Source organism: Xenopus laevis, chromosome 8S (assembly GCF_017654675.1).
Source record: "Xenopus laevis strain J_2021 chromosome 8S, Xenopus_laevis_v10.1, whole genome shotgun sequence".
Classification (NCBI taxonomy): domain Eukaryota; kingdom Metazoa; phylum Chordata; class Amphibia; order Anura; family Pipidae; genus Xenopus; species Xenopus laevis.
The window spans coordinates 97,479,810-97,501,687 of record NC_054386.1 but is presented as its reverse complement, the minus strand read 5'-3'; the positions used below and the strand labels follow the sequence as shown (position 1 = coordinate 97,501,687).

The 21,878-nt window shown below is 41.7% G+C and overlaps 1 protein-coding gene across 6 annotated transcripts in view; it reads left to right on the top strand.

Annotated features, from left to right (window-relative positions):
- Positions 1–21,878, top strand: part of arhgef11.S (Rho guanine nucleotide exchange factor 11 S homeolog) — a 98,566-nt gene that overhangs the window by 18,628 nt on the left and 58,060 nt on the right. For 5 of the 6 annotated variants that reach the window (XM_018233487.2, XM_018233483.2, XM_018233484.2 and 2 more), the window contains exon 2: positions 15,976–16,008. The exons of the other annotated variant lie outside the window; for it this stretch is intronic. In XM_018233487.2, the coding sequence (XP_018088976.1) occupies positions 15,976–16,008 (33 nt within the window). The remainder of the gene's footprint in view (positions 1–15,975; positions 16,009–21,878) is intronic. 6 annotated transcript variants of the gene reach the window in all.

Here is a 21,878-nt window from a genome sequence, read left to right as displayed (position 1 = left end):
GCTGAAAACCAGGGGCTTCCTTTTATTTCATTTAATTGTTGTGACTTTAGATAGCTCAGTCACTTAAACAAGTGAGGCAACTTCGGGCGACTTCGGAAGTCGAAGCGATCCCGCTGGCGATTCACATTCTAGCCGGCGGGAAGGCATTTCGGGGAGATTAGTCGCCTGAAGAAGAAGAGGAGATTTGTCGCTGGGCAACTAATATCCCTGGAAAGCCACATGTGCCACCACCGTTACTGTTCAGTCTGATGAAGTTGGGAAATAAAAACCTTTTCCCTTTGATCTTTATCACTTCCCTTAATCTTTTGAAGTACAAGTTTAAAGTGCTGGTGAGCGGCTGCAGTCCATTCATATTGCTCAGACAGAAGGGCACTTATCTAGAGGGGCTTCTCAAGCACAATGCTGCCCATTCTAGTTTCGGAGCTACAGGGAGACTTCATTCATAGCTGTCCCCGTGCTTGGGGTCTCAATGGGCTTTTTGTGTGCTCAGAACACAGAGCTGCTGAGGCTCTTGGGAAAGTATCTCATGAATTCACTTTCAGAATGGCAATTAAATTAAGGTCACCAAAGTGTTCCATGCTGCTAGGGCAGGGCAGAGACCTGCAACAGGTCAGGTACCTGTGGGCTGTCATTTTACTCTGGTGAACCAACCCACCCCGTCAATGGCGTCTCAAAAGGGGCGGGGCAGGCTAGCGCGTGCCTATAAAACCGGAAGGTCGCAGGTGGGGAAAGCTGGAAGAAAAGCTCAACCCAAACCCACGCACTGCCCACAAATGGGGCAGCAAGGTTGACCCAAATCGGACCGGCCCGCACGTCACTCGCGAGAGTCGATTCAAGGGCTATTTTCCTTGGGTGCCATAAGTTCTTGACCCGGCTCTGGTTACAAAGTAATCTGCCTACTCATTTTTCAACTTCCCCAGCCCACGATGATGTCACATGTATGATGATGTCATTTTTGGTCAACAATGACTTAAGTTATGGTTCTGTGCAGTGACGGATTAATGACATGTGGGGTTCCTAGGCTACATCCACCCCCTGCTCGGCTACTGAAGGGTCCTGATGCGAGCAGACCCACACACACATGCTCCTGTTCGTTTTACGAAGTCGCCCGAAGTTGCATCTCGAGGAAACTTCGGATGACTTCAGAAAACAAACCAATCCGAGTGCCATGTCACCGGCGATTTACATTTTAGCCGACGGGAAGGCAGGGGAAGCAGTTTAGGGGAGATTAGTCACCGGGGCGACTAATCTCCCCGAATCTGCCTGTGTGCCCTGACCCTAAAAGTAAAAAAAAAAAAAAAAAAACTTTGGTGTCTCTCCCCTTATAAAAGTAAAAAAAACAAAACACTGTCGTGGTCAGTGAAAACGTACCCATAAAATATGGCAGTTGGTCTTCTTCCTCCTAGAAGACAACAGCTTCTTCATTTTTTGGTTGGCTTCTGCTTTGGCTCCGATACAGTTTCAGCTCCTGCTCGGCTCCACTTCCCTGGCTCATAAATGGAGCGGCCCACTGGGCATTTGCCTGAATGGCCTGAATGCCAGTCTGGACTTGATACCCCCTCCCCATTGGTGGACTTTTGGTGTTGCAGCCTTAACATTCCTGCCCTACTTACTTAAAGCTCCTGTATACAAGTGGGTGACAGTTTCACCTCCTATGCTCCCTTATCGAGTCGGGCCTGGCAGTTGAAGAGACTGTACAGCCAAAAATACCTTCCAAAAAGTCAACCCCCAGGAAATGAGTTCTTGGAGATGATCTGGGCTTTTTTTCAATATCATCCATGACTTGCACAAATGGAACCAAGATAAAAGACTTGGCTGGCAAGGCAAAATCTACAGCTTTAGAACACATTTAGAACATTAAAGCAGAGCACTGCAACAGGAGTATCAATGCACAGAAACACCCAAACTGACTATTTAGGCCAGAATTTCTTAATGTCTTTATAAGGCCAAGTAAAGCTCTGCAGCAGGAGTATCGTACTCTCTTCTCTCATTTAAAGGAGAAGGAAAGCTACCGAAGCAGTTTATTGCCAATGGATTAGCCACAATAGTGCAAGCTGTAACACTATATTTATTCTGTAGAATGCTTTACCACATCTGAGTAACAGCTCTAGAAGCTCTGTGTTTGTTTAGGATAGTAACTGCCATATTAGCTTGGTGTGACATCACTTCCTGCCTGAGTCTCTCCCTGCTTTGGGCTCAGATTACAGCAGGGAGGGGAAGAGGAGCAAACTGAGCATGCTCAAGCCCTAGCCCTGGAGGTTTAAGCTGAAAACAGGAAGTGTGATACAGAAGCCCATGAGTACACAATAGAAGGAAAGAAATGTGCTGTTTCTTTTGACAGAGGACTCAGAGCAACATTACTTTGAGGGTTTACTGGTGTATTTATATAGACCTTTCTGATAAAACTTAGTTTTAGCCTTTCCTTCTCCTTTAATGACTAGACTCCATCCTCATGGCACAACTGTCCAAATGAATTACCCAGGAATTCCTGCCCATTATGCCTTTGACATAAAATAATAAATAATACAATTTCATTTGTATGTAACAGGGTTTAGTGGCCATTAGAATGATCGAGCTGCTTCCTGTAGACGCCATATTTAATACGGTTATTATTGGTGGGTAGGAAGGTCCCCAGGTTGGGGAAGAGATAAATTGGCCATTATTTCTTTAGCTTTGTCTCCTCTCAGTCTGTGGCCTCTGCATGAACCGTCTTTTGCTCCAGGTTAAGACTTGCCCAGGTTTCTATGTATCATAATCATATGATATATAGAGGATATACAGATGATATACAGATGATATACAGATGATATATAGATGCCCTTGTCATAAAGAGGATCAGAAATGCTTCATTCAAACTGTCAGCCATAGGATTTGGTTGGAACACTAGATTTCTCCAACAGCTTTGCAAGGGGAAGTTTACATCATAGTTATTATTTGCCCATTGCATTTGGTTTTAATTTTTAAAAAATCTTTTATTCTGTGCCGCTCTGATTTTTTTTCATTCATACAGTCCGGTTGCCTGGGGGGCAGACCATAGCAACCAGATGGTAGTTTGTATGAAAAACTGAATGGCAAGGGGCCTAAACAGAAATATAATATAAAATCATCAACAGAACAATATGGAATAAAAAAAAAAAAAGACATATTGTACTGGATACACATGGTTTGCTAAAGCTGATACAGGTATTGGATCTATTATCCAGAATTCTGGGGATAAGAGATCTTTCTGTTATTCAGGTCATCGTTCTGAAAAAATCATTTAAACATTAATTAAACCCTATAAGATTGTTTTGCCTCCAATAATGATTCATTATATATTAGTTGGATACATATTCGTTATCTGGAAACCCGGTTCCCAGAAATATCCGAATAACCTGAAGGCTATCTCCCCCAAACTCTCTTTATTTTATTAAAGTATTTAAACTTTTTAAAAAGGAATTCCTTTTTCCCTGTAATAACAGAAACAGTACAGGTATGGGATTATATTATCCAGAAACCCATTGTCCAAGAAGCTCCAAATTACGGAAAGGCCGTCTCCCATAGACTCCATTTTATCCAAATAATCCAAATTATTAAAAATAATTTTCCTTTTCTCTGTAATAATAAAACAGTCGCTTGTACTTGATCCAAACTAAGATATAATTAATCCTTATTGGAAGCAAAACCTATTGGGTTTATTTAATGTTTACATGTTTTTTTTTTTAGTAGAATTAAGATGTGAAGATCCAAATTACAGAAAGATCCATTATCCGGAAAACTCCAGATAACCGGTCCCATACCTGTACCTGGTACTGGATTCCAACTAAGATATAATTAATCCTTATCGGAGTCAAAACAAGCCTATTGGGTTTATTTAATGTTTACATGATTTTTTTAATAGACTTAAGGTATAGAGATGCAAATTACGGGAAGATCCCTTATCTGTAAAACCCTTGTCCTGAGCATTCTAGAAAGAAGTTACATACCTGTGCTGTTTTATTATTATTATTATTATTTATTATTATTATTAATTATAAAAAGGGAATCATTTTCAAAAATGTTAATTACAGGTATGGGACCTGTTATCCAGAACGCTCGGGACCTGGGGATTTCCAGATAACAGATCTTTCTGTAATTTGTATCTTCATTCCTTAAGTCTACTAGAAAATCATATAAACATTAAATAAAGCCAATAGGCTGGTTTTGCTTCCAATAAGGATTAAATATATCTTAGTTGGGATCAAGTACAAGCGACTGTTTTATTATTACACAGAAAAAGGAAATAATTTTTAAAAATTTGGATTAATTATATAGTTTCCGGATAGATTCAAATGCAATGTTGCTTATGGTAATTGGTCTGAATTATACAGGTATGAGATCTGTTATCCAGAAAGCTCAGTATTACGGAAAGGCCTTCTCTCATAGACTCCATTTTATACAAATAATCCAAATTTTAAAACATTATTTTGTTTTTCTCTGTAACATACCTCCCAACATTTTGGAAGTAAAAAGAGGGACAACATTTTTTTTCCGCACGTAGCGCAGCAATTTTTTGACCACACCCCTTTCTGTGGCCACACCCCCTAATTACCATGTTTGTTTTACAAAATTTGGCAGGTTATGAAAGTTTGAAAATATTTCTCCTTATCTAAACTGTGTTTTTGTGTCTCAAAATTGTTACAAAGTATCTTATTTGCACCTGTTAGCTGTTCTGGGCTCTCTGCTAAAAGCTAATTAAGTGAGAAACTTTGTTTCTTTTTATGGCTGTTCAGTGCAGAGAAAAGAGGGACTTTCCAGTACAAATGAGGGACTGCGGGTTGAGCTGTTAAAAGAGGGACTGTCCCTCCAAAAAAGGGACAGTTGGGAGGTATGCTGTAATAATAAAACAGTAGTTTGTACTTGATCCCAACTAAGCTATAATGAATCCTTATTGGAAGCAAAACCAGCCTATTGGGGTTATTTAATCTTTATATGATTTTCTAGCAGACTTAAGGAACAAAGATCTAAATTACGTAAAGATCCGTTATCCGGAAGAACCCAGGTCCAGAGCATTCAGGATAACAAGTCCCATAACTGTATAAAAAGTTCATGTAAGGGCTATGGCACATTTTAAAATTCAATTTTAATTTGATAGTTTAGCTATGGATCCATTCCATGTTCGTGAACTACAACTCCCGCTTTATAACCTTGTTGCTGATCAGCCGTGGGATGGCTACAGGCTGTTGATGTTTGACCCATTGAGAAAAGCTTTCATAGTCGTTTATTGGCAGAAACACGGGTTTATTTCTTTCCTGTGCTGATAAATAGCCTCCATGTGTATCCAGGAAATCATCCACAAATGTGATTCTTTTTTATACAAACAGGTTAGAGGCTGTTAATTAAATATGCTTCATTTAAAGCAAAAGCCTTAATTAAGATGGATTTTATAGCTGAATATTTGTGTTTTCATGACTGTAATAAAAACAGAAAATGTTGGAAAACCGCAGAGGCTCTTTGTTAAATACGTTGTAGAACCTGTCCGTTAAAATGTTTGAACTGGCGGAATAATTGGGAGAAAAATTATGTTTCTGAGCTAAAATTCCTTTTAGCCCCAGTGAGGTTGGTCCGGAGTTTGTTATTCAGATAAGGCAGAGTATTGCTGTCAGGAGGAACAATCACTGATTAAAGGGGTCGTTCACATTTGGTTAACTTTTAGGGTGTTATTTATTAAAGTCCGAATCAAAAACCACTCAAAAAATTTGAATTTTTTGACATTTAATATACCCCGAGGATGGAAAAAGTCAGAATCCCAAAATTCGGCATCTGAGACCTGCCGAGTTTGTATTTAAATCAATGGGAGAGGTCCCCATCCTATTTTTGGAAGTTTCTGTGGTCTGTGCTGGAATTAGCCCGAAAATCCAACTATTTTGGGCAAAAATCTAAAAATTCTGATTTTGCTAGTCTGGGCCTGGTGGGGGGCCAGGATGTGCCGTGAAATGCGTGGGAGTCATGGTGTGCCGTGAAATGCATGGGAACCATGGTGTGCTGTAAAAAGCATTGGAAGTCATGATGTGCCTTGAAATGCGTGGGAGTCATGGTGTGCCGGGAAATGCATGGGAGCCATGATGTGCCGTGAAATGCATGGGAGTCCTGGTATGCCGTGAAATGTGTGGGAGCCATGGTGTGCCATGAAATGCATGGGAGTCATGATGTGCCGTGAAATGTGAGCCATGGTGTGCTGTAAAAAGCATCGGAAGTCATGATGTGCCGTGAAATGCATGTGAGTTATGGTGTGCCGTGAAATGTGTGGGGTCTGACTGTACCTTGAAATGTTGTTGGCTAATGGAACAAGGATTAGAGGGGAACAGGCATTACTACATTAGCACACCCAGCCAGAGTCACATTGAAATGCAAAAAGAGTTGGGAAGCAAAAAAAAAAGTCCTGGGTGCCAAATGAGTGATGTGATTGGCTATTTGGAGCCCCTATGTGAACTGGCAACCTACATTGAGACTCTGTTTGGCAGTGCACCTGGTTTTTATACAACCAAAACTTGTCTCCAAGTCTGGAATTCAAAAATAAGCACCTGCTTTGAGGCCACTGGGAGCAACATCCAAGGGGTTGGAGAGCAACGTGTTACTCACGAGCTACTGGTTGGGGATCACTGCTCTAAGGGGTCCGACCAAAATGGTCTTACAGTTAGATTGGTATATTATCGACCTGGCTGGTAAAATTGATGACAATGTTATTATTAGGAAAACCCAAGCTTTTTCACCCATGAGCAACATTCAGATGTAAAAAGAGTTGAGGAGCAATATAAGCATGAAAAATGTTCCTGGGTGGTGCCAAATAAGGGATGCCATTGGCTATTGATAGCCCCTATGTGGACTGGCAGACTACAGGAGACTCTGTTTGGCAGTACATCTGGTTTTTATGCAACTAAAACTTGTCTCCAAGCCAGGAATGGAGAAATAATCACCTGCTTTCAGACCACTGAGAGCAACATCCAAGGGGTTGGAGAGCAACATGTTACTCATGAGCCACTGGTTGGGGATCACTGCTCAAGAGTCATATGGCAGAGCTGGGCCAAGTAATAATGGCACCCAAGTAAATGATATTAATTCCTGCACTCATTTACACCTCACCTCAGTTCAGGGATTCACCTTCTCATTGATAAAATACACAGTATTCTTACAGAAGTCTTGGGGCCTTAAATAGGATTTCAGCTTAGTTTAGAATTCTAATGCCCAGCAACACTGGCCTAGTGTAGTATAGGCTATACCCTTATTCTATAAAAAGGGAAACTATATATATTTGTGGGTGTTTATAGTGCCTGCTGTACGCTTAGCGGATGTTCAGTGCAGGGAATCTAATTCTCATTTAATTTGGGTGCATTTTCCCCATTAAAGGAGAAGGAAAGCTACTGAAGCAGTTTGTGCCAATAGATTAGCCACAATAGTGCAAGCTATAACACTATATTTATTTTGCAGAATGTTTTACCAAACAGCTCTAGAAGCTCTCTGTTTGTTTAGGATAGCAGCTGCCATATTAGTTTGGTGTGACGTCACTTCCTACCTGAGTCTCTTCCTGCTCACTTATAGCTCTGGGCTCAGATTACAGCAGGGAGGGGAGGAGGGGGAGAGGAGCAAACTGAGCATGCTCAAGCCCTAGCCCTGGAGGTTTAAGCTGAAAACAGGAAGTCTGATACAGAAGCCCATAAGTACACAATAGAAGGAAAGAAATGTGATGTTTCTTTTGACAGAGGACTCAGAGCAGCATTACTTTGAGGGTTTACTGGTGTATTTATATAGACCTTTCTAATTCTTACTTAATTTAAGCCTTTCCTTCTCCATTAAAGAGTGTTTTGGTTTGGTGCCAAGCCGAGTTGTTCCTGGCTCCCTCTCTCTTTAGATTTTGTATGTGCTTGTTATTTACCAGCCCCGACCCCGCCTCCTTGTTCTGTATTGTAAGAAGCAAATGGAGCATTTGTACAGCTGTAATTGACACTGTCAATTATTAATTAGTCTCATCATTTAATGATGAGCCCCTTCCGGCCTAAGTATTCATTAGCAGCCGGCGGTGCTTAATTCTGTGTATCCGTTTTATTCTTGGCTGAGCGCAGTCATTACAAGATGTTAACCTGTATCCAGGCGCTTCCGACTCCTTTCCCTGCATTGTGACCTCACAACATGTAAACTGCTGATGCATGGACACTATATACATTTTTAAGCTTTTTATTCAGCAGCTCTCTAATTTGAAGTTTCAGCAATCTGGTTGCTAGGGTCTGAATTACCCTAGCAACCATGCATTGATTTGAATGAGACACTGGCAAATAAATAGGGGGGGGGGCCTGAATAGAAATGAGTAGTGATGGGAGAATTCAGCTCTGCTAGTGCACAAAACGCAGTAGGCACTCGTTGCTCTAGTGATGCAGCCCCTTTTGGCCCACTCCGACGCTAAACTTTTAAGCGTGGAGTGGGGTGGCATTGGGGCAGCAGCTCGCACATCGCCCCTATCAGGGATAAAATCGGTTTGAAAAAAACTCGAAAAATTCTGATTTTTTTATATAAAAACCTAACTGTTTAGGGGTTTATGCCTGAAATGCTCAAATTTTTTGTGAAATCGCATGAAAACCCTGAATTTTTGCCCGAAACTCCGAAAAGACCACGAAATCTTCAAATTTGAAATGGGACCTTTGCCATTGATTTCTACAGGACCCCGACAGTTTGGAGATTATTTTCGGATCGGTACTTTTTCCAGCCTCGGGGTATAATGAATCACAAATAATTTGAGGGGCTTTTTTCCACTAAAAATTGGGATTTTATAGTAAAAAAAAATGGCATTCGGACTTTAATAAATAACCCCCATAATGCATAGCCTTGTGTAACATTTGTTTCTTAGTGACCCTTAGTTGAAAGTTGAAAAGCGAATAATATGGCAAATAATTCATAAATTATAACAAAATAAATAATGAAGACCAATTGAAACATTGCTAAGAATTGTCCATTCTATGACATAATAAAAGTTAACTAAAAAGTGGACCATCTAGAGAGCCAAAAGCTGGCAATTTCTGCAGCAGTTGCAATAGCCAGACCTGTCAACTTAGTAGCGATGGAGCGAATCTGACCCGTTTTGCCGAAAATTCGCTGAAACGCATTGAAGTCTATGGGCTACAAATTCTATGGATGTCATTTTCACGGGGAAACTTTTTTCGCTCATCGCTACACCTTAGGGCTAAGGAGCAAGTGGTGTATAAAATGCTATTGTTTAAACCCCTGCTTTGCCCGGCACTGCTTACCATTGAAAATAAAGTGAGTGGTTGGCTGACAGGTGGGAACACTCATTTATAGGTGGTGCAAGTCTGTCCCTACCCGAGGGTCTCATACCCGCTGGTAAAGCCACAGGTCCTGCGGGTTCGGGCAGGTTTGGGCCGACTTCGTTGCCCCATTTGTGGGTCGCGGGCGGGTTGAGTTTTTCTGTCTGTTTTCCTTGCCTGCAATCTTAAACTGCCGGCTTCCAACTTCCAGTTTTATAGGTGTGCGCCTGCCCGTCCCGCCCCTTTTGTGACATCATCGGCGGGTCGACACTGCTCTATAAAGGGAATGCGGAAGTTGGGTGTGGGCAATCGTGGATTCGAGTGCCCGGGTTGGGTGCGGGTCGGGTTTTCCCGATGTGAAATGTGAAAACACTGCGGGGTGCCAATTTGTTGGGTACCCCAAATGAACAACATTGTTATGCCTCTTTCATAATGGAAAATAATCTAGGGATGCACTGAATCCACTATTTGGGATTCGGCCGAATCCGAAATCCTGCTGAAAAAGGCCAAATCCTGGCTGAATCCCGAACCGAATCCTGGATTCGGTGCATCCCTAAAATAAACACATGCCGGGGTTACATTATTGCAGATATTGCCGCATTTCTATTGAGGGTGCCTAACAAATTATAACACAATAGGAGGTCTATGAGAAATAAGGAAGCAAGTTATACCCCATCATGAGGCAGGTAAAGTCCTATACTGACATAGATTTGCCTCTGCTGCCGAGAGGTTTTTACAGCTTTCCTATTGGAATAACAAATAAAAAATATAATTGCAGCAAAATGGGTAATATTGGCATATTTACAGTAATTTGCAATTAGGCTTTTTATCTCTTAAAGGAAGACAATGCCTTTTTATTTAAGAAGATTTTTGGGATGTCTGGCTTATTAGTAATCCCCAAGGATTTTGGGCCAGTGTTAGAGAGCAGTGGACATGGCTCAGCACCTGGTTATTTCCAGGTTATTGGCTCTGGTGTTTGTAGAGAGAGTGAGTTTGTTTGGAGGAGACCATCTGGGAATGTTGTATCCCGTCGTTGTGAGGTTTGTGCTTGGACTTAACACGTCGGTGGTGTTTTCCAACTCCCTGGGAGGTAGGCGGGGGTTGGTGGATTGGTTTTGTCTAATTCCAATCTTGTGTTGCCCTAACTACTTCATTTCCACCTTAAGGCTAGTGACCCACGCGAAGATCCGGGGAGATTTAGTAGCCCAGCGACAAAGAGCTTCTTCTTCAGGCGACTAATCTCCCGAAAGGCCTTCCCGCCGGCTAGAATGTAAATAGCTGCGAGGTGGCACTTGGAGCACTTCATTTTCTGAAGTCGCCCGAAGTTTCCTTGTGAGGCGACTTCGGAAAATGAAGTGCTCTGAGCGCCATCCCTCCGAAGATCTACAATCTAGCCCGCAGGAAGGCTTTTCGGGAGATTAGCCGTCCGAAGAAGAAACGCTTTGTTGCTTGGCGACTAAGGGCAGAGACACGCTGCAATTCGGGAAGATTAGTTCCTTGTGAGGCGACTTGGAAAACAAAGCAATCCGGGTGCCATCCCGCCGGTGATTTTCATTCAATCGGGCGGGAATGCAGTTCGGGGAGATTAGTCTCCCCGAAGAAGAGGAAATTTGTCACCCAGCGACTAATTTCCCCCGAATTGCAGCGTGTCTCTGCCCTTAATCTCCCCGAATCTTCGCGTGTCACTAGCCTAAAGGGGTTGCTCCCCTTTTAAATTAGTTTTACTTTTAGTATGACATGGAGAGTGAAATTCTGAGACCATTTGCAATTGGTTTTCATTTTTTATTATTTGTGGTTTTTGCGTTATTTAGCTTTTTATTCAGCAGCTCTCCTTGGTTGCTAGGAACCAAATTAACCTAGCAACCATGCCTTTTGTGTCCGTGATAACGTCCATTAAAATAAAATGATTGCATTTTTGTTAGTGCTAAGATCAGGATTATGTAGGTGCCAAATCAAAGTAATCCATGGTTAGCTGTTGTGTTTTAAAGGGGTTATTCACCTTTAACTCAAAGGTTAACTTGGTTTTGTCTAATCTTGTGTTGCCCTAATTACTACATTTCCACCATAAAGGGTTTGTTCCCCTTTTAAATAAACTTTTACTATGATGTAGAAAGTGATATTCTGACAATTTTTCATTTTTTTTTATTATTTGTGGTTTTTGCGTTATTTAGCTTTTTATTCAGCACCTCTCCAGTCTACAATCAGGTTGCTAGGAACCAAATTACCCTAGCAACCATGCATTGATTTGACTATAAATAGGAAAGGGCCTGAAAAATCTTTTTCTGGCTGTTCCGTGCAAGTGATCAAAGAGAAAGTCGGGACATTTCAGTAACAATTCCGGAATGCAGGTTGAGCTGTCAAAATCGGGACTGTCTCGTGGTAAACCGGACAGTTTGGAGGTATGACTCTTACCAAGAATTAAACCACTAGAGAAGAGTTACTCCATGTCAATGCAGTGTCCCATAGGGCCGCGTGTTGCTCATTTTCCACAATGGGGAGTTGCTGCTCTTGGTTGTATTGGTGTGGTTCTTCCTCAGGAAACTGCAGCAGAGAAAATGACTATTAATAAGCCTTGAGCTCTCTAGAGCCCTGGTAATCCTTATCTTCATTCACTTTGTCCATTTCATTGTACAGATATGGGACCTGTTACCCAGAATGCTTGGGACTTGCAGTTTTATGGATAACGGATCTTTCTGTAATTTGGATCTTCATACCTTAAGTCTACTAGAAAATCATGTAAACATGAAATAAACCCAATAGGCTGGTTCTGCTTCCAATAAGGATTGATTATATCTTAGTTGGGATCAAGTACAAGAGACTGTTTTATTATTACACAGGAAAAGGGAAATAATTTTTAAAGATTCAAATTATTTGGATACCCTTTAAGTACCAGCATGTAGTTGTGCCCCCTAGGGTTTCAAAATCTTTGGGTTTAATCCATAATCCTTTACCCCCATAATAAGGTTTTGGATGTACGAAATCAGTGTTTTATTTATGATCCTCCCACAGATTTTGTGTCTAGGATTCTAGGCAATTCTGGTTCTGGTGCCCCCCTCCCAGCTCTTACCAAGAACGGCTAATACCGACCCCTGTACAACACCAATATGGCTGTAAACCTTTAAATTAAGTGAGGGGGCTATTCTAAGCACTTTTGTAATTTACATTCATTATTTATGTTTTCATTCCAAGATATTAAGGGATACATGTACTGTTAATATGAATGAATTTTGTTACAACAGCGCCACCTGCTGGTCAGTTTCCCACCAGTCTGACCACCAAGTAGTCAAGGAAGTTGTCAGGAGAAAGCCATATCTGCTTTGGGCCAAAGTTGCCCTGTACATAATAATGTGATTATAAGCTTTTTGCCTCACCCCCCCCCCCACCCCATAACTTTTATTCTCATTATAGCATTACTAAATCATTTATTTTCCCTTGTTTGATTTCTGGGGTGAGCGGTGCTGTGACCCCCCCATTACATGACGGTTACCCTTGAAGCGCAGTGAGCCCAGCACAAAGCAAACTGACTACTGGGAAATACCGAATTTTCGGGGATCCGAACATAATTCCTGCCCTCCTGAGTCACAGCCGGAGAAAAGGGGGGGTTGAATTGACCGTTGCCTAGGTACCAATGTTGACGCAAGGGTGTCTGCCTTTGTGACATGGTCAAGCGAGCCCCTGCTTAACATGCACGTCTATAGGGAGAGCAAACACTTAAAGGAGAACTAAAGCCTAACTAAAGAAGTAGGTAGAAATGTTGTACATGATGTTTTGTGCTTCTGTACCAGCCCAAGACAACCACAGTCCTTTAGCAGTAAAGATCTGTGTCTCCAAAGATGCCCCAGTAGCTCCCCATCTTCTTTTCTGCTGATTCACTGCACATGCTCTGTGCTGCTGTCACTTACTGAGTTTAGGGACCCACTCACAATATACAGTACACATAGAATAGAAATGTCACAATATAAGGCTGATTAGTAATTAATACACATAATTACTACATGGCAGCACAGAAACCAGTGCAATTAGCATCAGAATTGAATAATCAGCAAACCTGTAGCATTGGCTTATATTACAGCCAGGGAAGCTCATTTTCTGCTGGATAATTAGTGACGAGCCCTAAGCTTAGCTTCTCAACAGCCAATCAGAGCCCACTGAGCATGTGAGTGTCACAGACACTTTCCAAGATGGTGACCCCCTGTGACAAGTTTGAAGTCCTGGATCATTGCTGCTATTGACAAGCTCAAACTTTAGCCTCGTGCAATAAGTTCACTATTTAAAACATGGCATTTTTAGCCACATTCATTTTTAGGGTTAAGTTCTCCTTTAAACATTATACCACCGTAACCCCTTCACCCTGGCTGCCTCTGCCTGTTCTGGGCGTCTCTTTGCTGTATCATTGTCAATAAATGGTTACCGGCCCCTTATTTCTATATTAGTCCAGTAAATCATTTGACTGAATGCACTAGCACATTTTTTGCATATTTGTGTGTATTAGGCTGCAAGGTTAATTAAGCAGAATAAACACACCAACGGGGGAATGTGGATTTGGCAGAGTTTTCCCCCTAACTGCTGGGAGACGTCACATCCTATTTTCTAATTGTCTTCTTCTTAGGGTTCTGTGCAGACCATGTAGTCCCGATTTTAAAGGGGAAGTGCACTGACCAGCTTCGTTCTGCCACTTGGATAACTTAAAGCAGAAATAAAGCTCAACATAGTATCAGGCTAGAAATGTTACATTTTAATGTTTGTGCTTCTGTACCAGCCTAAGGCAACCACAGCCCTTTAGCAGTAAAGATCTGTGTCTCCAAAGATGCCCCAGTAGCTCCCCATCTTTTTTTCTGCTGATTCACTGCACATTCTCTGTGCTGCTGTCACTTACTGAGCTTAGGGTCTGACTCACAGTACATATATATGTATGGGATCTGTTATCCAGAATGCTCCTTTTCAGGATAGCAGATCTTTCTGTAATTTGGGACTTCATTCTGTAAATCTACTAAAAAAATCTTATAAATATTTAATAAAGCCAATAAGACCGTTTTGCTTCCAATAAGGATTAATTATATCTTAGTTGGGATCAAGTGCAAGTTACTGTTTTATTATCACATTAAGAGGCTGCTCTGAGGTTCTTCTGCTTAGGAAAGATTTGAGAGAGGTTTCTAATTTATTTTCCTAAGCAGAAGAACATCAGCCTCTTTCTTTCTCCTGACAACTTCCTTGACTACTTGGTGGTCAGACTGGTGGGAAACTGACCAGCAGGTGGCGCTGTTGTAACACAATTCATTCATATTAACAGTACATGTATCCCTTAATATCTTGGAATAACAAGAAAATAAATAATGAATGTACATTACAAAAGAACTTAGAATAGCACTCATCAATTTTACATTCACTTGTTTTAAAGGTTTACTTATCCTAGTTTTTTGTAAACTTTCAGTATGTCATAGAACGGCTAATTCTAAGCAACTTTTCTATTGACCTTCATTTTTTTATAGTTTTTAAATTTGCCTTCTTCGGCTTTGTGCTTCTTCTTTTCAGCTTTCACATGGGGGTCCCTAAAAAGTAGGGATACACGGAATCCAGGAATAGGTTCAGGATTCTACCAGGATTTGGCCCTTTTCAGCAGGATTCGGATTTGGCCTCGGCTGAATCCTTCTGCCCGGCTGAACTGAATTCGAATCCTAATTTGCATATGCAAATTAGTGGCAGGCAGGAAATCGCTTGACTTTTTGTCACAAAACAAGGAAGTAAAAAATTTTTCCCCTTCCCATCCCTAATTTGCATATTGAAATCAGAATTCAGATTTGGTTCGGTATCACTCTCTACACAGTACATTTAAAGGTAAACAACACCTTTTAATATCGCCAGGACTGTAGCGAGTCCCATGCAATAATGTTCTGTGAACCCAAAGATAACCAACTTTTTGTTTTTTTGTGGATGGAGGAAAAACCCATTCAGATTAAATATTGTAGTAAAAGATCAAATCAGACGATTATCTGCCTGTGACCGCAATTGTATGAAAGTTATGCCCGACAAGTGACTTGCCATCGCCATGGTACGAAAAATGTCGGGACATTCCGCATATGGTCTGAAAATCGTACGAACCTTCGATTTGTTTATCTTTGTGTCTATGGCCAGCTTTAGTCTGTGGAGAAAACTCCCTGAGGCAATATGGTAGCTCCCACTCATCTCTAAATACAATATCAAACGTATTAATGTAGCACACTGTTACCCTTTGTGTCTCCCCTATTTGTGTTGCCCATTTTTGTACCCACTTATTTTTATACTATCCCTTCTTCCTATACCATAGTAACTTGTTGTCTCTATTGTCTCTCTCTCTTTGCAATTCTTTCCTCTTTCCACTCCCATCTCTCCCTAAATGTTCTCCACTTTTGCTTACGCCTCTCGACAACCTCTTCCCACCAATTTCTTTTCCTCATAACTCTCCGTCGTTGACTTTGTTGTCTCTGCCTCGCTCTAGATATACAAACTAACAGAGGGGAATTTATTTGGTTTACGCCTCGTTCTCTATCTGACCTGTCTCTTCCCAGCTTGTTTAGAGTTTGAGCGCTCACATAAGCATCAGTCTCTCATAACAGTGTCTTTTGTCTTTCCTGCCTGTCTCTCACTCTCTCTTTTTCTGTTGTGCCTTCTCGGAATTCGATGTCTGTTCTCATCATGTGCGTCCTGTCCGTTCACCGTGTCATAGATCCGCTTCTAAACGCTATCCTCGTTTGCCAAGGTATGTATTCCATTGTTAGACTGCGAAAACTATATGCATGTTTTGGTTTTTAGGGTTTAGAGCACAGACAAGAGATGCTTCAGCTAGTCTGAAAGGGCCTCCATACTATAGAATTTTCGTAAAAATGCACTGGTATTGAAAGAAGAAGCAGGCCAATGTAGAACTGCAACTTTCATGATCTTGAATGAGGAGAGCTGCAGCTAACCACAAAGATAATATTTGAGGCATGAATGCATGCAGAAGTGCAGTGGGTTCCTCAGCTCTTGTTCTTCTACTTCTTTTTGAAGTTTGTGGGAAGCCAGGTTCTCCTCAAAGTAGAGTCCTCCATGGGGCCAGTTATCCATGGGGACCTGCGAAATACCTGCAAAGTGGTCAAGTCCTGGGCAAAAAGTCCCCGATTCCTTGGCGGTGCGGGCAGTAGAGATGGGTCACAGCTGGTCGGGTACCCGCGAGTTACCCGCAAAAAAAGCCGGCACCCTGTGGAAGGAGGGGAGGATTTTCTGGTGCGGGTATAGATGTGGTTTGCAGGTAGGGTTGCGTGTCTTATCTAAATGTCTTCTGTTATGTACTATTGTCTATATTTTACTCCTTCTAAAGTTTTTTACAAAACTTGTTTCTGTCCCGCCCACTTTTGATCATGTCACTTCCGGTTTGCAGCAACATTACTTCCTGTTTGATGGTGGGTTGTGGGTTGGGTTGTGGATAAGGCAGTTGTGGATCCGGGTCGGGTAGCGGATAAAAGTGGGTAAATATGCGGGTTGCGGATTTGGGTTGGGTCCGGGTCTTAGAAATTGGCTTCGTGCAGGACTCTAGTGGGCAGTCCAAGAGTGACCTGGCTAGGAACCCAACAAAGGTGCGAGCTTGATCCCTCCCACCCTTTCCAATGATTCCGCTCGGAGTGACGTCACTTCCGGCCAAAAAGTTGATGTCACTTCCAGTTTCGCATGTCCCCCGGGTCGGAAGGTTAGTTCAGTGAAGGGTCGGCTAGCAGGAATATGCGGGTAAAATTGTAGGTTCGGTTTGCCGGTATGGGTCTGATACCAGTTTCAAAAAATGGACCCACGCAGGACTTTCATCTTTAGATATGTTCTATGGAATATTAAACGGGAAGTCTATATTATATCTTGTTGTAGAACGTGGCCCTGAACCTCATCTGGTCCACTGGAAGAACCAGAAACATTTTTCTATCCTTAGTGGAGAAAGGTCAGCGTTATTTATAGAGCAGGGCTGTTCACCTAATGGCCCTTGAACTGTCACCAGAACCCTTGACAGCTCTGGTATACAGGGTAAGGCGGAGTTTGTAATAAACTGTCATCTATAGATCTGGGTGTCATGGTGGCACTCATATGTAACGTACGTGCCTTAAATAAAGACACACAGATCTAAACTGTGCAGGAATATTTATTAAAATACAATACATTTGGTATAATTATTGATGTGGTACGATAACATCCCATGATAGTTCCCCTTTAAGTTTTTTCTCCAGTTGTGAAATGATAATCCCTTTCAGTTTTGCCTGTGAGTTCTAACTGTTGTTGGCTGTGCCGGTGCCGGAAGGGTTACAGTAGCTGCCATGCAAGTTTGATTCTGAAGGTTGTGGGACTTTGATCCGTGTTTTAGTAAATTTCGTTTTTGGCATTCCTGCATTGGCCTGACTCTGCTGAGGTATGTAAGGTATGCGGCTCCGGCCTGAGCTTTTATTTTCCACTCACCTGCTTCTGCTTGTATTGAAAACTTCTATTTCTCTGTATTAAAGGCTGTCCAAATTTAGGGTTTACATAAGTGTTAGTGTTTGAGAGAGAATGTCGTTAAAGGGATTCTGTCATGATTTTTATGGTGTAGTTTTTATTTCTAAATTTACACTGCAAATAATTCACTCTACAATATAAAATGTCATTCCTGAACCAGCAAGTGTATTTAGTTGTAATATTGGTGTGTAGGTGCATCTCAGGTCATTTTGCCTGGTCATGTGCTTTCAGAAAGAGCCAGCACTTTAGGATGGAACTGCTTTCTGGCAGGCTGCTGTTTCTCCTTCTCAATGTAACTGAATGTGTCTCAGTGGGACCTGGATTTTACTATTGAGTGTTGTTCTTAGATCTACCAGGCAGCTGTTATCTTGTGTTAGGGAGCTGCTATCTGGTTACCTTCCCATTGTTCTGTTGTTAGGCTGCTGGGGGGAAAGGGAGGGTTGATATCACTCCAACTTGCAGTACAGCAGTAAAGAGTGACTGAAGTTTATCAGAACACAAGTCACGTGACTGGGGGCAGCTGGGAAACTGACAATATGTCTAGTCAGATTTCAAAATTAAATATTAAAAATGTGTTCGCTCTTTTGAATAACCGATTTCAGTGCAGAATTCTGCTGGAGCAGCACTATTAACTGATTCATTTTGAAAAGAAAATGTTTTCCCATGACAGTATCCCTTTAAGCAAAATTAATATTAAAATAATGTAGTTATGGTTGCATGGGGGAGTGCATTTTAAGTTATTATTGCAGGCCAGCTTTGTGGCAAAGCAACAATCCCGCCTTGCTTTATGGCAGGCATTTTAGACTCAAGATCACAGTAGTCTGTCTGGATCCATCTCTGCCTGCTTGTGCCCTGCCTCATTCTAGCAGGTAGTGACCAAATTAAATTAAGTCTAATGTTGAAAATAATTAGATATTTATCATTTATGGACTGGCCAGGGTTCTTAACTTTTCTGGCAAAATAGGACTGTGACTTGTCCTTGGTCAGTAAAACAGCAGCCCAGAGCAACTCTAGGAGCGACTTGTTCCGCTTCACTTTTAGAATGATGTAGAGGTTAATATTCTGAGACAATTTGCAGTTAGTCTTCTTTTTTTTATTATTTGTGTTTTTTAAAAAAAAAAAATATTTTACTTTTTGTTCAGCAACTCTTCAATTTGGAGTTTCAGCAGTTATCTGGTTGCTAGAGTTTAAATGACCTTAACAACCATAGAATGGTTTAAGAGACTGATATATTTATAGTAGGAAAATGAACAGTAACATTAATCGCCTTACAGAGGCCTGGCTGGGATCAGTGACCCCTGTTTAAAAGCTGGAAAGATGCAGAAGGAGGAAGACACATCATTAAAATAACTATAATCAATGAAAAATGAAGATCAGTTGAAAAATTGCATAGAATTGGCCATTCTAAAACATGCCAAAAGTTAACTTAAAGGGGAACCAACCATTTAGTAGTAATTTTGTGCAGAATAATTGTACAGCTCAAAGGTAAAAGTGGTGGGGCCAAGTCAAATTTTTGGCCACACCCATTTTGTGGCCACACCCCCTAATTACCATGTTCATTTTACAAAATTTGGCAGGTTATGAAAGTTTGAACACATTTCAGTGGTTTTTATGTGTTATTAGTTTTGCTAATGAAGGTGAATTGCCCTTTAAGCTGCAAGTCACAGTTTCCCCAAGAGACCTGCTTATCTTAAATTGTTACAAAAGTATCAATTCTGGGCTCTCTGCCAAAAGCCAATTAAGTTTTAGAGACTTTGATCTCCTGCACTGAACAGCCAGAAAAAAGATACAAAGAGAAAGTCGGGACATATCAGTAACAATCTGGGACGGCGGGTTGAGCTGTCAAAATCGGGACTGTCCTGGGAAATACAGTTAGGAGGTTTGCTACACTTCCTTGTATGCTTACTACCATTATATGGAGCAGATAGTGCAGGCCTGTATGATATCTCCTAGGAGGTGTATTGGTAAGAGGTGCGGTGCACTTATCTCACTAGAACACATGACTGGCAACCTGAGGTCCTTAATAAACAGGAACAGTTTTAGTCTCAGATCAGCAGTGTGAAACTGTGTGCAGGAATTGCTAGTCTATGGGCACATGTAGGAGGCTGTTCTGCAGAACCATATTAAGTACATATATTTAGTACCGTATATATTTAGTACAGGGGAATACATGATGGTATCATTTAATGGAATCTCTTCACTTCTGACGAAAAGTAAAAATGAAAAGGGAGAGAGAAAAAGACTTGGGAGTTATATGGAAAGAAAAATAGAGTAAGGGTGGGAGTTTAGTTTGCCACCTTTTTCGTTCCGAGAAAACGGGGGCGGGGGGGCGAGCCGGCTGACATTCGGGACAGTTATGTCAGGGGAGGTATGGATAATGTAGCGGGCAGGGCAGGTGACTAGTGATGTGCGGGCTGACCCGGGACCTGCGGGTCGGGCGAGTTCGGGTCGACCTCGCAGTGCTCCTCGCGGGTGGCGGGCGTGTGCGGGTTGAGCTCTTCTCCTGCTCTCCCTGCCACCTTCAAATACCGGCTTCTGGGTTCCGGTTTTATAGTCTTGCGCCTGCTCGCCCCCCCCTTTTGTGACATTGTGACGTCATCGGCGGCGCGGGTCTATAAAAGGACGCCGGAAGCGGGTGCGGCCAGGCGCAGGTTGTAGCAGGGCGGGTTAGGGTCGTGTGTGGGTCACGGAAACCTTGACCCACACATGACGTAAGGGGCAGGACTGATGACATGGTGATCAGCGATTGGCTGATCGCAATGTCATTCACTTAAAGGGGTTGTTCACCTTCAAACAACTGGTTTCAGATAGATTACGAGAAATAACGACTTGTTCCAATTACTTTCCATTTTCTATATGTCACTGTTTTTCTATTATTGAAGTGTAAAGTGTCATTTTTCATCTTCTAAAGCAGCTCTGGGTGGAGGGTCGCCGACCCTGTAAACTGTTCTAAATTGATCCATTTCTTATCTTTGTCCCTGCCGAGCAGAATCTCTGGGTTTCATTACAGGCAGCTGTTAGACTTTATACAATAGTAACTAATACTCCAGAGATGCTGCTGAGAAATGGATCAACTCAATGTTGTAAAATTGTAACAGTTCAGAATCTGCACCTGAATTACTGAGCTGTCAGACTCAAACACCAGAGACACCAACATTCAACTTTACACTTAGATTTTGATAAATAAATAATGGAAAATAACTGAAAAAAAAATCTTTATTTCTGGGGAACAATTTGAAAACAATAAGTGGAAAGTGTTTGGAAGGTGAACTACCCCTTTAAAACGGGCTTTTCGGGTGAAATCCGGACACGTAACAACCCTAGTGGGAATAGAACCGTGAACTTTGGGGACCACATTTAGGGGATTATTTATTAAGCTCCAAATTTTTATGGTCAGACATTTAAAGGTGAAAATACTCGTTTTCAGAGGGATTTATTAAAGTGTTAATAAAGTTTTAAAAGTCCGATGAAAAAAGTCCTCCAACTCAGATATGTCGAGAACATGTAAAAGTTAATGGCAGATTTCCTGTTAACAATTGGAAGATTTTCTGAATTGCTTTGGGTTTAGGGTGATTTTACAAAAAAATCGTAGGTTTGTGTGCAAAATAAAAGAAAAAATCGCGGGTTTCAGATTTTTATTCAATTTTATCATGACTTTTTCCCGCACAATAAAAATGTGTAAAAATGTATTGATAAATGGGGGGGGGGGGAAGTCCGTGTGGATTTGGTCAGAGTAGTCTTCAGAAAATAGTGAGAACGTTTCTGATTTTGATAAATAACCCCCTAAAGCTGGTGATACACAGACCAACAAGAGCTGCAGACAGACAGAGTAGGCAGATTATTGGCCCATGTGTGGGGACCTCCGACGGGCTTCCCTGATTGATATCTGGCTGAGATCCGGATGTCGATCGGGCAGGGGTAAAAATTCTGTTGGATCATGGACTCCATCTGTTCGTTGATGCCGTCCCGCGATCCGACCGCCCGTTATAATCTGATTGTTGGGCCCTAGGGCCCAAGATCAAATCAGCTCGATATGGCCTCGAGGTGGTCATATCAGGGATAGATCCGCTCATTTGGTGAAATCGCCAAACGAGCGGATCTCTATGTGTATGACCACCTTTA